At 43.8% G+C, this 18,426-nt stretch overlaps 1 protein-coding gene across 1 annotated transcript; it reads right to left on the minus strand.

Moving 5' to 3' along the window:
* Window positions 1-616: 616 nt before the first annotated feature.
* ATP6AP2 (ATPase H+ transporting accessory protein 2) lies at window positions 617-17,618 on the minus strand. Its single transcript, XM_075913174.1, has 9 exons — window positions 17,465-17,618; window positions 15,388-15,518; window positions 13,951-14,079; window positions 9,446-9,541; window positions 9,128-9,265; window positions 8,766-8,819; window positions 4,323-4,472; window positions 3,163-3,279; window positions 617-1,981 (listed from the first exon to the last, which is right to left on the minus strand). The coding sequence occupies exons 1-9, from the start codon at window positions 17,511-17,513 to the stop codon at window positions 1,796-1,798; spliced, it is 1,050 nt and encodes a 349-aa protein (XP_075769289.1). The 5' UTR covers window positions 17,514-17,618; the 3' UTR covers window positions 617-1,795.
* Window positions 17,619-18,426: the final 808 nt, after the last annotated feature.

Raw genomic sequence — 18,426 nt, forward strand, 5'->3', positions numbered from 1 at the left:
GGCATATCTCTATCCTATGCCAAGCGTCCAGTTATGGTAATTTCTTTACAGCTAGTTTACAACCAGAGAAATTTGCAGCATGAGAGAGATTGCACAGCTGCTGGATTACTTGGCCAGCTGCCACTGTCTTTCAAAACTATCATCCACACACACTAACAGATAGTCTAGGACTGTCACTCTGAAAAGATGGAAACAGCTATGAACAAGTCTGGGTGCTTTTTGTTTAAAGTATCAGCTAGTTCAATCACACAGGCATGCAAGAACTCAATGGAATATTGGGGGCTAACGGTTGCATGGCAGTTGATCAGTTTACCCACAGTAACACAGCTCACTACAGTTTAGGCAAACAGTGCACAGACACAGACACCCTGCCACAAATAACCTGCTCTATGTACACATGTATGGAGGCACTATTACCAGTACCACTCAGCTTTGACAATACACACTGGCAAGAAAGCAAGCTACCCTCACTGGTCACTGCACCCCCTACGGAAAAATTAACCAGACAGAGCACAGATGGTAAATTACTTGGGCCACTGCTACACCAATATAACAGCACAGGCTTTCAACTACTTGTTACCCAGGTAAAGGTTTTATATCAACAATACAGACAAAATAACTTCAAATACTTAGAGCTTTATTGGCTTGTAAAAGCCTTTCAGTATTAACTTTCAAATCACTCTGAGATCTATGCATGAAATACTCTACTTGAGTGGTCAGTAACATCCCAGTTTTTTTTACATATGGGGAAAACAGAGGCACTCTGATGGGAGTGACTTACTCAAGGTCACCCAGCAGGCCAATAGCAATCAGGAGTAGAAGTTACAGCAAACTTTGTTTAAGGTGGCCTAATGTAATTACACACATCTAGCTGCCTACATTTGCTTGGTTTAGCTTAAGTTCCTCAATAGGAAAATAACTCAAGTGCAAGTGTTACTTGTTTTATTTAGTGAATGGGTTGAAGTAGTAAAAATGGAGTCTGGATGAGTGCCAATTATTGGTCCACTTTCACCACCAAAAGCAGGTGTTTTGAATAGCTACAACACACACAAGAAAAAAAATAAGCATCATACTGTAAGTTTCTACAGTATGACATTCCACTTAACTATTTCTACATTTGTAGTTTCCTGACTATTACAGACCAACCACACCAATGTTTCTAGCTATCATCTCTCCAGAGTCCTTCTAAATGCAGCAGTGAGCTAGTAAGATCTACACCAACCCTCATGTTCCTTAAGGTTAATGGTGGTGGTTGGAATGTTAAAAAACCCAACCCCAAATACGGTTTCAACCCAGAACTGTTTTTGTGGAACTATTCCCATATTGAAGGTTTTTACACAAAGGGCTAATCTGTTTTTCCCTGAACACTTCATGTACCATTAGAAATATTTACATCAACATAAACATTTACATCTGGTTCATAATATACAACACAGCTTAATAGTTTAACTCTCCAGTGTAAAAAGCTTAAATCAGAAAGTTGCTGTCATTTCAGTGCATTTCCCCCCACACATACACACAATATCACAAGCAATACAGGGTATTATTTCTAAAATTCATTTTGCATTACTAAAATGGAATGAAGTTTATCATTTAGTAACTAGTAGACCATGGTTTTATAGCAGACTATAGATTCAGTTTTGTAAGTTCACTCATCTAAAGCCTAAAGAAAACACAAGGGATCGTTAGTGAAATAAAAGCACCTTAAATGTGGACTTCCTTAAATCATGACAAAAATATTAATTTTTGTACACATTTTGGAAGTAGCCATACACTTCTTTCCCTGGACTGAAGTTCAATCCATTCTTATCTTCTGATTTGTCATCCTGTAAATAATGCTGTCATAGCCAGGATCCATGTTCCAGAGGTTGTAGGAGATTACAATCACAGCTAATGCAAGGCCTATCATGAGCCACAGAACTATGTTAAAGACCACAGCGTAGTTGAAGTTGTATGGATATCCTAGGTTATATGAGGTGCTCTGTGGAAAAAGTAGTAAAGTATGGTTTAAGTGAGACAGCTGGAGACCAGCAGTCATAATGCTTCTGAAGTCACCTTCATACAGAACATACTCCAATTACCCTAACATTCAGACTGCCCATACCAAGAGATGGAAACTCTAAATCCCTTAGTACTAGGGATTTAAAATCCCAGTTAATCAGTTAACCAGTTGAAGGTTAAACAGGGATGGGCCCACCTGCGTGCAAGGGTCTGCTCCAGCACCATTTGTTAATTGTAATCATCTTTGCCAAATGATGCTTACTGATGTTACCAATTAACTATCCACATCCCTAGTTTGTACAGGCATCTCTGGAATTGCTGGGACTAATTACTAATGCACTTAAGTAACTGGCATCAAATGGACCCTAGATCAGGATTTTACTTGCTTTTTGTTCATCTAGTGTCTAAACTAAAAGTTTAAAAGATTGCTACTTCATCAAGTTAACATTCTAGTTCAAAAAATGGAGTGATACAGCTGTCACATTTCTAATACCTAATCTGCAGAATGAGAGTTTAAAGCAAGGGTGGGCAAAATCCAGCCCACCAAGCCTTTGGATGCAGCCCAGGCTCCCTGCCTATAGCCCCAGGCTGCCCAAAGGAGCCAGCTGCTTGGGCCTGGTGCCTCCATGTGCCCCTTGCGGGCGGGCAGGCAGTGTCAGAGAGGGACTTCACACAATGCCTCAGGACAATCATCACAGCTCCCACTGGCCAGTAACCAATGGGTTCTGCTGGGCTGTTGGCTGGGAGCCACCTATGTAAGCTCCTCCAAGTCAGAGCTTGAATCTGGCACCCTCCCTCTTGTCCCTCAACTCTCTGCCCCAGGTCACCACTAAAATCCTCTGCAGCCCTTCCCACAGGTCAGAACTCCCTCCCAGACCCTGTGCTCCCTTCCACACCCTTCCCCCAAGTCAGAATCCTCTCCTGCACCCATGCCCTCTCCTGGACCTGGCACCCAAATCCCTTTTCCTAGGTCACTACCTCCTCTTTCACCTGAACCCCCTCATGCCCCACATCATCTTCTGCATCCTAATCCCGATCTCCCTTCTCCACCCAGCCTCCATACCTCCTACACAGAGAAATGCAGCCCTGGCCACTTAATCTTGGAGCGCCCCCGGCAATCAAAAGTTATTTCCCACTCCTAGTTTCAAGTGCACTCACTACCTGTGAAGACTGGAGAATGGATCGACTCTTCCTCACAAGGGGCGTATCAAATGTCTTTGCAGTCACCACCTCTACTACGGCATTCCCACCATAGAGATTATACATCTCATCGGCAAACTGAAAGAGCAAAAATAGCTTAGTTCCAGATAGTTTGTAGCTTCTGATCATCGCATATGAGTATTAGATTTACTAACAAATGAGGCATCAAAGCAGCAGATCTGAACAGTGTGAAGAAATCTCAAGTCTCCAATGGATTTGAGTCTGCTAGGAGTACCAATTGTGGGCTAAAACAGTTCATATCTTTACAGAGCACTGGAAAGTTGCCCAGGATCTTCAGTATCTTCTTGACCACCACTGGATACATATGCTCTCATATGAAAGCTACTATATCCCATTACACTTACTTTGGGCCATCTATTTTCCCAGTTCTATACTTCATCTAAAATTTCTACTCGAGCAATTCTGAGAAAATGTGAACATTTGATATACAAGCTGAACTGCTGTATATGAATGGAAATACTTTACAGAAGAGAGCTGTTTGATTTTGTGAATTAAGACTCTAGAGTTTTGCCTCACTGTATTTTAGCATCAGGCTTTGGATACCAGCAGGATTGGAGTGGTCGGTCTTCTTGATGAAGATTTGTTTAGAAACAAACCACAACTGGCAGCCCGCTCAAGAAGAGGAGTGAAACAGCATGTATTTAGGAGACCTGAAAATGGTAGAGCTGCACAAGGTGGGGAAAAACCCACAGTGTGCAGACACATATTGTGCTGGCTAGCACCAGAGCTATGTGCTTCATATTTTCAGCCAGTTTAAGAAATGATTGCCAACACAAGTATCTGTTTTAAAACCAACTCATCAGGACTGATTTACACACTTAATATCACCCTCTGACTCCTTTACAAATAGCTCTGACCAGCCAAAAAGTCCCTCCAATACTTTTCTTCCTGAGGAGTGACCAAAATACGCAAGTTAGATTTGATACTTGACTAAGGGACATGAGTTTACCCAACCAAGGGATGATGAGGTCAATGAAAAGGAATGGCAATTCACAGCATTGCTGCTGAATGACCAAATGAATGTAGGCGTTCAGCTCTCTTATTAAACCAGTACTGCAGACTTTCTTCCAGAACAATATTGATGGAAGATTTCCTTTTACCTTTTGCAGGGAATCAGCAAGAATCTGAGAGGCATCCTTGAATTGCAGAGAGTCTTCCCCATACCGTTTCCCAATTTCTTCTAACCCAGCCAATTCCAGTGAATAGAGATCTGGAGAGTGATCCTTTGCCAGATGTTTATGTCTTGACAACTTAAGGGGAAAAAAGTGAACCATGGGGGGGGGGAGAGAAGAGTCCAATAGAAAAAAAAAGAGTTAGTTCAAATACTCAGTGTAATAAGATTTAATCACTGACTGAGTCATTTTCCTTTTTGCCTGATATAGTCCATGCAGACTTGGAAGTTTTCCAGAGCTTGCCATCTTGGATCAGATCAGTGTCTACAGCTGGGTATATTGTTGCCAAAATGGGAGGCAGGGTAGCAAATGCCTGGGTAAGCTTATGCCAGAGATCATTTTAAAAAGGCACATGCAACAAGAGTTACAGTTCAACCCAAGGGATCTTATTCATAAACTTAAGGAACACCTATCATTTATATGATAATCCTGATTCTAAGACTTTTATAGTAAGTAGAGAGTTGCATAACAGCATGATGGAAAATGCATAGATTCCATGGATACCCATGGTTTTCTGTGCTATTAATAAAGTTCGCAGCAAAGACCAGTTTAATTTTATTTTTTCTGCTGCCACCTAAATAAGCAGTATTTCTTCAAGATGTGAAAACTAAGGTATTTGATTCTTCTTTCTCCCTCCCCCATCACCACAGAAACAGAGCATTTCACAATTGTAATTAATGTCCCTACGCCCAGAACTCCATGCTCTATCTGGTAGCCCCACTCCTGCCAGGGGCTCTCCCCAGAAGCTCCACTGCAGCCTGGGACTCTGCCCTCTGCCTGCCCCAATTTGGCAATGCTCCTGGCCCCATGGGGTCACCCCAACGATGCCAGACTAGGGAAGTCTGTATTACAGAATATCAACCTGTATCCCACATTTTAAGGCCAGGAGACGTTTAAGACCAAGATCTCTAGCCTGACCACCTGCACATTGCAGGCCACAGAACCTCTAATCACTCCTGCAATAGCCCTCTAATTTCCACCTAAGTTACTGAAGTTCTCAAATCTTGATTTAAGACTGAATGCAGAATCTACTGTTTATACTAATTTTAATCTGCAAGTGACCCACACCCCATGCTGTAGAGAGAGGCTAACCCCTCCCCTCATGGCCCTGATGAAATTTCCTGACCCCAAATACAGTGACCAGTTAGACCCTGAGCATGTTCTCAAGACCCATCAGTCAGAAACCTGGGAAAGTACTCTGTTGCAACTCAGAAGCCTCAGGGGAAAGATGTGGACAAATTGGAGAAAGCCCTGAGAAGACAAACAAAAACAAAAAAATCAAGTTTCGAAAACATGACCTATGAGAGGTCGTGGAGAAGACAGAGGGGACATAACAGTTTTCAAGTATATTAAAAGAGCGAGGGAGAAAGTTTGTTCTTTTTAACCTCTGGAGAGGTGACAAGTAGGAATAGGCTTAAATTTCAGCAAAGGTGTTTTAGATTTGACATTATGAATAACTTCCAGGCAGGGTAGTTAAGCACTGGAATAAACTGCATAGGGAGCTTGTGGAATTCTCCATCATTGGAGATTTTGAAGAGCAGGTTAGACAAAACACCCATCAGAAAATGTCTAGATCAGGTCTACTCAACTTTGGAAGCCCTGGGGGCCACAATGATACTCACAGCACATAACGAGGGCTGCAACTTAAGTGTGGCTGAAAGCAAATATATGCAAATAGCTTCTTTCATACTGACTGGCATGTATACAAAGATTAAGGCAAGACTACACAACACACAGGTCCCATTTAAATCAGTTCTGCTGATATTAATAAAATGCAATATTTACTCAATTTCCACCCACGTGTTAGCACTTTTAATTAGTAACAGCAGCTCAGGAATTTAACTACTAAAACACACATCAACAGAAGACCATTATATTTGGCAGGGGTGGTGCTTGGTCCTGCTGTGAAGGCAGGTGACTGGACTCGATGACCTTTCAAGGTCCCTTCCAGTTCTAGGAGATAGGCAATCTCCATTTAATTAATTAATTAATTAATTGGGCTAGTTTTTTGTTTTAGATCCCACCTGTGGGCCACAGGCTGCATGTTGAGTAGCTCTGGTCTAGATAATACTTAGTCCTACCATGAGTTCAGGGGATTGGGCTAGACGATCTCTCAAGGTCCCTTTCAGTCCTATGATTATATGATAACCCAGGACTGAAATTTAACCTACACGGCCAGCTATGGCTTTTGATTACTAGTTGTAGAAACAGTCACTAAACCTCTTCACCGAAACAGAAGATTATTTCCGTTCACAGAATATTAGAACCAGAAGGGACATTGAGATCATCAAGTCAAGTCCCCTGCCCTCATGTAGGATGGACCAAGCACCATTATATCAGGGTAGACAATTTTAGAAGGGGGGCCACTTCACAAATTTTTGAAGTGGCCTTGGGCCACCCCGTAAGGGACAGGGCCAGGATACTTCCGTGCTCTGCCACTCACAGACTATTGGCCTGGGTATGTGAGAGCATGTAAAGTCTTTGCCCCCTGCCCTCCCAAGAGGAAACTGACAGCTGTTCAGAACAGCTGGCAGTTCTCTTTAGGTGCCCACACCCCTAACGGCAGGAGGAGACTTTGCACTCCCCCATCCCCAGTTCCTGATTGATTGGGGGCGGGGAGTGGCAGGGCATCCACTGGCTGGACCCAGCCCATGGAGACTCTCTTGTCCATCCCTGATAGATGTCTATCCAATCTGCTCTTAAATATCTCCATTGTTGGAGATCCCACAACCTCCCTAGGCAATTTATTCTAGCATTTAACCACCCTAAGAGTTAGGAAGTTTTTCCCCAATGTCCAACCTAAGCCCCCCCTGCTGCAACTTAAGTCCATTGCTTCTTATCCTAGCATCAGAGGCCATGGAGAACAATTTTTCCTCACTCCTCCTTGTAACAGGGACATTAAATTTAGTAAATGAACTAATCGACTAGTCATTGGATTTTCCATTGACTTGACAATTAGTTGATAAGGATGGGAGCCACAGCAGGGTTAGTGCCTGGTCCTTGCAGCTAACCCTGCTGCGGCACTGCCTTTTAATACATTTAAATGGCTGATATGCAGCAGAGGGGACCTGGCCCGAGCCAAGAAAGCTGATTCCTGACTCACACCAGGTCCCCCGCTGCGCTTTAGCCCTTTAAATGTATTAAGAGTCACTTACCTCCCTACCTTGTAACATCCTTTTAGATACCTGAAAACTGCTATAGTGTTATGATAAAATGTTGTGCTTAAACATCTGTACTCTCTTTTCTAAACTAAACAAGCCCAATTTTTTCAGTCTTCCCTCACAGGTCATGTTTTGTTGCTTTTCTCTGGACCTTCTCCAGCTTCTCCACAACATTCTTGAAAATGTGGTACCCAGAACTGGACACAATTCTCCAACTGGGGCTTAATCAATATTGAGTAGAATGGAAAAAATGACTTCTCGTGTCTTGCTCACAACTCTCCTGTTAACGCATCCCAGAATCATATTTGCTTTTTTTGCAAGTGTCACACTGACTCATTTATCCTAGTTGCTTCCCATTCTGTATGTGAGAAACTGATTTTTCCTTCCTAAGTGGAGTACTTTGCATTTGTCCTTATTAAAACGTCATCCTATTTACCCTCAGACTATTTCTCTAGTTTGTCCAGATCATTTTGAATTATGACCCTATCCTCCAAAGCACTTGCAACCCCTTACAGCTTGGTATCATTTGTAAACTTAATAATCATACTGTCTATGCCAATATCTAAATTGTTGATGAAGATATTGAACAGAACCAGTCCTAAAACAAGCTCCTGTGGAACTCTACTTGTTATGCCCTTCTAGTATGACTGTGGACCATTAACAACTAGTCTCTGAGAATGGTTATCAAACCAGTTATGCCCCCACCTTGTCATAACCCCATCTAAGTTGTATTTCCCTAGTTTATTGATAAGATCACGCGAAACTATCAAGATGATCAAGGAAGCAAGGAAACCCTACTCTAGTCTACTCCTATTGCACCATTAGGCAGCATAAAGGAACCACCCACAAATCAAGCAGCTGTTCAATGTCCCAACTCACAACAGGGCTGATGCAGGGAACAAGAAATCATGCCATCTCTCGCCAGTTTAGTGGCAGAGCTGATTCAAACACTTCAGTGTAGAAGCAAAAGGAAGCAGCTCGTGGAACACATTTCCAACCTCTAAATACACCTTTTTAAGTCATTTTTAAGGCCACAGTTCAAATCCCTACAAACTACAACAGGCTTCTGAGAATACAATTTGGACACCACTGTCTTAGAGATCTTTACACATAAGATGTCAGATTTTAATAAAACTGTCTTTCAACTGCTGAGGGAGTTTTCGGGGGGGGGGGGGGGTGGGAGGGGGAGGGGAGAAAAATCACACTTTACCAAGCTGGCGATATCATGCAGGACTTGTAGTTCTGATAGAAAGAGCAGGTCAACCTAGGGAAGAGAAATAGGTATTTTCTGAATACCAATTGAAGATTATGCAGCCTCTTTTTGAAAAACCACATCTCAGCAGACTGCTACTGTAAGTAATAGCTTTATTTTCTGCAGTAATAAAACAATGCCCAAAAGCAAATCACTGTTTTCTAGTACTTCAAGTTAAATATTGACTTGGGGGGGCAACTTCCACCTTAGACAACAAGGAGATGAACAATGCATGAGCATATTTCTTAATATGGTTTGAACTCCTAAGTAGATCAGAGGCAGTTTAATTAAAGCAGTATTCATCAGCCACTGTTTCTTACCTCATTGTTTCTGCTGAGGGAGTTGAGGGGAAGAGAACTGAGAATGGAATTATCCTGGAAAAGGCGGTTCCGTAACTGTCGCAACGTGACGGAAAGGTCTTCAAATACAGAATTTGCCTTTCCCACCATATACACTCTCTGTAAGAACAGCCATTGCATAATATGAGCATAGCTCAGTTTTGGATTTTTCAGACTTCATAAATCAACTCCATCACAGATGGAAGTGCTTTTATAATACAAGATATTCATGCACATCGGTTTCCAATTGCATGATTTAACACTTATTTTAAATGGTTTAGGAGATGAAACAATACTCACTTCTTCACTAGGAGCCAACTGTAAGACTACAGGGGTTTCTTCAGAAAACAAGGTGTGAATAGCATTTGCAACACTGTCAAGACTGAAAGGAACAGCCTGAAAAACAACACCACTCTAATAAGGAATTCTGGCCAAAATGGTGCTAAACCAACATATAGAAAGGAATAGAAATTCCTTGGCACATAAAATATGACTTTGTTTTGTACATTACATACTATGTTTAAACACACAGAGTTATACAACAGCCTGCATGCAGCCAGCCTTAACTGATAAAAGTGCAACACATTTGTCTATATCAGGGTTTCCCAACCTATGGGTCACCATTATATTTCAAAAGGGTCGCCAAGTGTCTCCGCAGGTACCTCTGCCCCCTCTCCTTCCCCTGTTTTTGAATTGCCCTGGGTCACTAAGTCTTCCTGAATTGTCAAAATGGGTCCCCATCTGAAAAAAGGTTGGGAACCACTGATCTATATGTACTGTAGGCATATCAGCATCTTAAAGATTTTCCCCAGAAGATCAAAAATAAAGAACAATTCTAGAGTCCCTTGTTAAATACAAATTAAGTTTATTAACCCTTATTAAAAAGGGAAGATGCATAAAGGAATGCACACTATCCACCCTACATCAAAAGTTTTTTTTTAATTTTAAATCTACAAAGGGTGCTAGGAAATTCAGAGGAATAGTTCCCAAAGCAACCTCACTAGGACAGAGTTCATGAGTTCAACAGTAGGCAACTTGACAAAATATAAACTAGTTAATTATGTCAAGATAAAGACATTCCTTGAGGGATTTGGAGAACTAAGCGGCTTACAAAGCTAGATGGCAAATTTAATGAGGTAGTATTATTTTGTTCCCAAAACCAGCTCAGCTTTTCAAAATTTAAATCGTCATTCACTTTTTGATGACTATGTAAAATATGAACTACTTCAGCATTATGATAAAGGTGAAATAGTAGATTTTCTACCTACTCAATTTCAGTAAGAATTTGCAAAGGCTGACTGCTCTTTTAAGAGTCTAAAGGGATATTCTGAATTGTTTCACTTCCACACCTTCAAAAGGGAAAGTTTTCCAAAGCAGAGGAAAAGTTACCAAAATTGACTGAGGAAAAAAATAGACAGAAATGTTAATGAAAATTCAGAGTTCTTGAAGAATTTATAAGATGGCTCAAAACACCTGATTCTACAATCAAGATGACAATTTTAGCGAAAAAGCCCATCCTGATTCCGTTGCAAAGTGATGGCAACTAATTAGAAATAAAACAGTAATACGTAATAAGTAGAAAAAGGAAGAAAGAAATTAGAAGTCACATGACAATTTATGAAGGATGGTAAAAATACAGAAGAAAAAAATCCATCTAGGAAGGCTAAGAACAAGAAATTAAAGTTTATTAGGAACAAAATAAATTATAACAATGAAATAAGCCCATTACTAGACAGATAGTTAAAATGTTAATGGTGTAAAACAAAATAAACATTTGTTCTGTAGTTGAAAGAAGCACGATGATGTACGCTCATCACATGAGGACGAAGAAGTATTTTCCAGTCTATTAGTAACTAAGGAGGATGGTGAAGTATCATCTACTAGGGACAACACATTTTTAATTGCCATGCCTAGATTATATACATCCAGGAAGCATCAAAGAGTTTGTTGAGGAGATATGGTTTGCGAACGTTAGTTTTTAATAAATCTTGAATTGTGGGGCAATACCACAAAATTTGAAGAGGACTAATGTTGCTCCAATATTCAAAAAGAGCACCAGGGTCATTTGGATAACTATGTACCAGTCAGTCTGACATTAATCCCCAGGAAAAGAATGGAAAAGCTAATACAGAATTCAATTGATAAAGAATTAAAGGCTAGGAATATAATTAATGCCAGTCTCCTTGATTTCATAGAAAACAAACTTCAAACAAACCTAATTTAATTCTTTAATCAAATCACAAGATCAGTTGATAAAGTTAAACTACACATTTGTAATAAGGTGTTAAAATGCAGATAATTGACTAGTCAGATCAGCTGTGCTGTGGCTGTCCCTTTGAAACACCGCCTCTGGCATTTCAAAGGGGCAGCAGTGGAGCCAGGGTCAGCAGGGGAGCTGGGATCAGCTTTCCCCAGCTCCACTGCTGCCCCTTTGAAATATGGAGACAGCATTTTAAAAGGGCAGCCTCTGCACAGCTGATCTGTGGATCAGCTGTGCAGTGACTACCCTTGTGAAATACCCCTTTGGGATTTCAAAGCAGCAGCGCCACACCACTGTGCAGTGCTGCCACTTTGAAGTATCTGCTCCCCCCCCTTTGCAGCAAAGGGGCTGGGGGGGAGGGGGGAAGGAGAAATCAATTAGTCTAAATACTATCCTATAAGCAAATGCTCGTCAGATAGTCAACTAGTCTTTAACATCCCTAATTTGTAACATACTTTTGGTAAAGCAGATTTTGGTAATGCGTTTGACTTAGTACCATGTAACATTTTGAGTACTAAAAGCATCATTTTTTTAAAGCACATGCTGAATGGATTAAGAACCAGCTAACTGATCTCTGAGTATTTGACAATGGGGAAAATAATCATTGAATGGGAGTGATTCTAATTGTGTCACGATCAGTATTAAGTCCAATGCTATTCAACATTTTCATCAATGGACATAAGTAAACATTAAAATCATTGCTGAAAAAAGGGGACACAAACATTGTCAGAGTGGCAAACAATGAAGATGGATAATCATATAGAGCAATCTAGATTGTTTTGTATACTCGGCCCTTTCAAACAAATAGATTTAACACAGTCAAATGCAAAGATATGTATGCAGAAATAAGGTGTGGGGGCCATACCTGCAGAATTGCTCCTTGGGAAGCAGTGTCTCTGAAAATGATTTAGGATTCCTAATGGACAAGCAACTCAATATGAGCTCCCAGTTCAATGCTGTGGCAAAATGGGCTTGTGATTCTTGAATGTATAAATTGGTGAGTAAACAGTACTAACAAGGAGATGATTTTACCTCTGTACATGGTATCAGTAAAACTAAATCTGGATAACCACATCCAGTTCTGTGTCCACATTTTAAAAAGAATTTTGAAAGACTTGAGAGGTTGAAAAACCTCACAAAAATGTATTGGAGGGCTGGAGAAAATGCTGTATACCGTATATTCCGGCGTACAAGACGACCTCTGAAGTTAAAAAACATCCCCCAAAAATCGGGGGTCGTCTTGTACGCCGGATGCCCCGCCGCCGGAGCCCCTCCGCGGCTTTGAAAGCCTCGGGGGAAGCCGGCGGGGGGGCATCCCAGGCGCGCATGGGCTGCCCCCCCTCCGGAGCCCCTCCGCGGCTTTGAAAGCCTCGGGGGAAGCCGGCGGGGGGGCATCCCAGGCGCGCATGGGCTGCCCGCCCGCCGGAGCCCCTCCGCGGCTTTGAAAGCCTCGGGGGAAGCCGGCGGGGGGGCATCCCAGGCGCGCATGGGATGCCCCCCCGCCGGCTTCCCCCGAGGCTTTCAAAGCCGCGGAGGGGCTCCGGCGGGCGGGCAGCCCATGCGCGCCTGGGATGCCCAGCCGCCGGCTTCCCCCGAGGCTTTCAAAGCCGCGGAGGGGCTCCGGCGGGCGGGCAGCCCATGCGCGCCTGGGATGCCCCCCCGCCGGCTTCCCCCGAGGCTTTCAAAGCCGCGGAGGGGCTCTGGCGGGCGGGCAGCCCATGCGCGCCTGGGATGCCCAGCCGCCGGCTTCCCCGAGGCTTTCAAAGCCGCGGAGGGGCTCCGGCGGGGGGGAGCCCAGGCGCTCCTGGCGGCTTTGCTCCCGGTGCCTCTGGTCTGCTGGGGACCATCTCCAGCAGACCAGGGACACCGGGAGCAAAGGAGGCGGAAGGGCGCTGGGGTATAAGATGAAACCCTATCTTTTAATTAAAAAGATAGGGGGTCGTCTTATACACCCAGTCGCCCTATACGCCGGAAAATACGGTAGTTAAAGATTTAAAGGGAACCTGTTTAATTTATCAAAAAAATTGAAAGGTGACTTAAGTACCCAGTTTAAGTATTTTCACATGGAGAAGACATCAGGTATGTTAAAGGGCTCTAACCTAGCAGAGGAAAGCACAAGAGCCAATGGTTGGAGGCTGAAGTCAGGCAAATTCAAGCTGGAAATGAGACAATTTTTTAACAGCGAGGGCAATTTTAACATTGGAACAAACTACTAATAGTAGTAGTGGATCTTTCATTTCCTGATGTCATCAGAACAAACCTAGATGCTTTTCTGGAAGACATGCTTTAGTCAAACAAGTTATTCAACTCAACGCCAAGATAACTCAGTGAAGTTTACTGTGATATCCAGGAAGTCAGATTCAATCTAATGGTCCCTCCTGGTCTTAATTCTCTGAATCCATGAAAAGCTATGTGACTGACATAAAAAGCGTAACTGGTGAAAAGTTAGTTTTTGGAGGGTTTTTTGAACACCAAGGAATACTTTCAATATGAACAGAAGTATAAACAACAGAGGGATAAAAATAAAAAAACTGCAGATACTTACATTCTCAACAGGATAAGAAACTCCATCTTTAGGCATCACCAGCTTGTCTACTCCCTTTACAGTCACAAGAACAGTAGCGCGAGGACGATGGAATATATCACCCACTGCAAGCCCAGGCCAGGAAAGATCCTGGAAACAAATTTTAAAGCAAAAACTTTTGTTTAGCTTTTAAATCAAAGGAAAAAGAAACAGCTCAAACAATATCAAAAGATTAATGCAGAGAATCTGCAGTGGTATATGACTCTTGATTGGAAAACCCACTGGAAACTTAGTAGGGAATCTAAACATTTGAAACGATTCTTCACCCCACAAAAAATTGTGGTCCCCCCCAGGATGTTTCTTCATTAATTCCGTATGAGAAAGCCCTCCACAACTTTACTGTAAGAAAAAGCGCCGTTCACATACTGTGCAATGTTGACTTAACTGCTTTGTAGCTACTAAATCAGATTTCACAGCCAAAACTGTTAAATTCCACAAGATTCACTGAACAAGTCCATTTACTACAGTAGTGATATTAAAAGCAACTTCCCATGATTTGAAGAACTCTGTAGGCTTCTCTAGAATGCACCTTGCTGGAGGAATATTTTTACTCAAATACATGTTTGTGATTGAATAATATCTAGTCACAAAGGAAAATACATTGCCATGATGTTTCTGATACAACTATAAACAATAAAAGGTTAATGATTCTGACATTCAAGATAGATCGATCAAAGGCCTAATTACTATATTGATATCTACTTTCACTCCGTGTATTTGTTTTTCTGAGAAGAGGATTTGGAGAGTTCTCCTTCCCCATTCTTGACATTCTGTTCTTTGTAGGAAGGGAAACAAGGGGCAGCCAATTTTGGGTGGATCCAAGGGACCTCACAGTTAAGGGGGGGGGGGGGGGGAATACCAACCTTAGAAGAAAGAACAGACTGCCACAAAGAGTATACATTTTCCCATTTCATATCCCAGATACCCCAGGAAGAGCAGCGTGTGAAAAATCAAGATGCCTCTTTTGCCAAAGAGCATTTGATTTTACCTTGTGCCTCAAGCAGACATTCAGCACGCAGAGTACATGATCAACCCTAATCAGTGTAATGGATTAAATTACCAGAACTATTCTATATAAGTTCTGCTCTTAATTTCAAGATAGCAAGTGTCAACAGGGTGTTTTCATAGTCCAAAAGACAGAACACAAATGGCCCAGTAGACATTTTATTGTTAAACATTTATATTGCAGTTAGGCCGTTAATAACAGTTTCGTTGGAGAAGAGGGAGACCACGAGTTAGATTCCCGAGGTTTCTGAATTTCCTCTTAGTCCGTCTTACTAGTTCCTACTTTATTTCTACCACATTTAAAAAAAAAAATCTGTGCACAACTATAATTCAAAGCTCTCCAAACCAACTAATGTGAATTTTACAGCTTTTTCAAAATAAAAATAAACATACTTCTTCAACAGAAAAGCCCATGGATAATGCTGCTATGTCTGGGATCCGCTCCCCTGGTATTGGCCAACTTCCATCTCGGAAAATGACAGATTGTGGTGATCGTAAGACACTAAATTCATCACCGGAAACACCTAAAAAGAGAAATAATAGACAGGCAAGTCTGGTAAAGCATGTATCAGAAGGACAGCAATGTTAGTCTGTTCCTGCAAAAACAATAAGGAGTCCTGTGGCACTTTAAAGATTAAACAGATTTATTTGGCCATAAGCTTTTATGGGCAAAGACCTACTTTGTCAGATGCGTGAGTAAAGCATGTGTTTCTTAAAACCTTGTGAGCAGACATGAATTGTAACAAACTCTTTCTGATTTTCAGCCTTCCAATGCACATATCTACCAAGTTAAGAGAGACAGCTAAAGAGAGTCATTAATTTCAGGTATCAGGACACCATGGAAAATTCCAGTATAGAGTTGTGTATAGATAAATTAAGGTATCAAACAAAGTGAAGACACAAATGCATAAAAGAGACTCTATTGCTAAATTATTCAATTAGGTATACCATTTTGACCTTGTGGGTAGGGGGAGGGTATGCTCCAAAACCTAGTTCAGAATCAAATTCTATGTGAGTGTTGACAGTAAATACATGCCATATTATGATATATACACCAACAGAACAGTGTGATTCAAGGATGTGCACCTAATTCAAACAAAAATTTCACATTGTTGCCTTCAAAACAATGACACAGGCAGAAGAACAAAGGAACAGGTCAATCTACAGACATTTGTCAAATGCATTTTTTTATTGATAGCAGCTCATCTTGCTGAGCAGCTGCAGTTTTAGTTGAGTAGCAACCCTCCTTCCTAGGGACTATTTTCCTGGGTCAATGAGATGGGGCAAACTATAGTCAGGTTAACAATAATAATATTGGTAGCCTGTTGACTTAAATATGTTTATTTACTACTTTACAATAGGCATGTAAAATCTTGATCAATCAGCTAATTGATTAAACATTAGGTTAACTAACTAAGCACTGACTCCTGGCCCCAGCCACAACACGCTGGCTGTGCTGGGGTTAGAGCAGCCTTCCAGCGGCAGCAGGTTTCAGGGAGGCTGGAGGGGAAAAGGGGCTGCTCCTGGGAACCAGCTTACTGTTACCCAGTCACATCTCTACTTTTCAAGCTACCAGACATTCACACAATTTACTTTGTGCAATTTGGCTTAGATATGCTATGTGACATTGGATTTTTTTTAAAAAGAAAAAGCTCTATTTTCCTTGCCAGGTTGTCAGGCACAAATTAGTTAAGTAACTTGTTCAAGGTCACAGTGAAACAAAAACTGCATTTCGGGATCCAACCGTTTTTCCAGCTATGCTATAATCATTTGACCAAAATGACTCATTGAGCTAAGCAGTCAGTTAAACCTGCAACACAGCTGTGGGTTGCAAGTCATCAAGCATATTTCTATCTGAACATCCAAGGGGTAATGTAATCACAAAGAGTCACTTTCTGGGTTAAGAGGAAACTCTTCGCTAGGCCAGAAATTTCTAGCATTAACACTTGGGGTCACGCCTATAACACTGACGTCTCAACTTGCGGCCCTCAAGGGCAGCTGTGTGAAGAGAGACGGTCCGTGTCCCATACCGAGGGCACTTTTTGAGCCAAGTCCCTTGGAAAGCCCAAGCGCAGCACCTCCGAGGAGCGCGGGGACGGCTCCCAACCGCGGCTGTAGAGAAGGGCTGGGCATAGCTCGGGCATCAATTCCTAACGCGGGCGAGGCACGAAGCACCTGGGGACCGCGAGAACCCCCAGGGCCGGGGTGCCGATGCGGCTGCCCGAGCGCGCTCGGCGGCACCGCCAGGCTCGGCTGCAGGCACCCGCGGCCGGGTCACGCGCGAGGAGCCGCCCGGCTCGCCCCGGGAAGAGCCGCCGCCGGCTCCGAGGGGAGTCACGGGGGCGGCGCCGCAGCCAGCGGGGCACAAGAACCGGCAGCGCCGGGCCCCGAACCCGCCTCCCGCTGTTCCCCAGCGCTACCGCCCCGCGTGCCGCGCCAACGGCCCTGGGCCCCGCGCTCTGCCCCCTACCAGCCAGGAACGCCGCCAGGGCCCCGAGCAGCATCCCGGCCCGCCCCATCCCGCACCGCCGCAGCTGGGAGACTGAGCCGAGCGCCGCCGGCCTCCCACACCCAGGCCACAAATCCCGCCCCTTGGATCTGCTGACTGACAGCCCCGCCAGCCACTCACAGAGCGCCCGTCCGGTCGTTCCGTGGGATGAGGGGCGGGGTTTTTCTCTGAGTGACAGGAAATCCGACCACTCATAGTGGTCCCCTTTCACCTCTTCGCAGTACGCCACTGCCCCGGAACTTACAGCCCGCCCCTGAGAAGGAGGCGGTGCTTTTCTTTGAATGACACCCGACGTGGCCGTTTAAACTGTGAGGGATCTCCGCACAGCCAGTCACTACCGCCTGGGCGGGGTCTCTGCAGCAGGAAATGGGATTGTCTCATAAATGACAGCTGATGTGACCACTCACAGTAGCGATAGAGATGCAGCCGAGTTAGGCTGGTGTAGCGGAAACAAAAGAGAGGCCCATGCAGCACCTTAGAGCCGTGGTCCCAACACGGTGCCCGCGGGCGGGGGCATTCGTGTGCGCCCGCCACGTGTTCGGGGCTGGCCTGGCCCCGGGCGCGTGGCGCTTGGGGCGGGGGGCGCCGGCCCCGGGCGCAGCTATGGGGGGGGGGCGCGCGGCTATGGGGGGCCCCGTCCCCGCCCCCTGGCGCCCGGCCACCACCACAGGTTGGGGACCCCTGCTTTAGAGACTGGCAAGATGGTTCATTAGGCGATGAGCTTGCGTGGGCCAGACCCGCTTCCTCAGATCAACTAGTGGAAGAGAATTGGCATGAGCAGAAAAGGCCCTTTTCATACGTGCTCACTTTTTGTGACTGTAGCCCGTTCAGTGTCCCCAACCTTTTGGGGCTGCCGGGCGCCCAGGGCCGGGGCTGCTCACATGCCGGGCACGCGGGGGCGGGGCCGCCCATATGCTGCATGC

The sequence above is a fragment of the Pelodiscus sinensis genome, chromosome 1 (genome assembly GCF_049634645.1).
Source record: "Pelodiscus sinensis isolate JC-2024 chromosome 1, ASM4963464v1, whole genome shotgun sequence".
Lineage (NCBI taxonomy): Eukaryota > Metazoa > Chordata > Testudines > Trionychidae > Pelodiscus > Pelodiscus sinensis.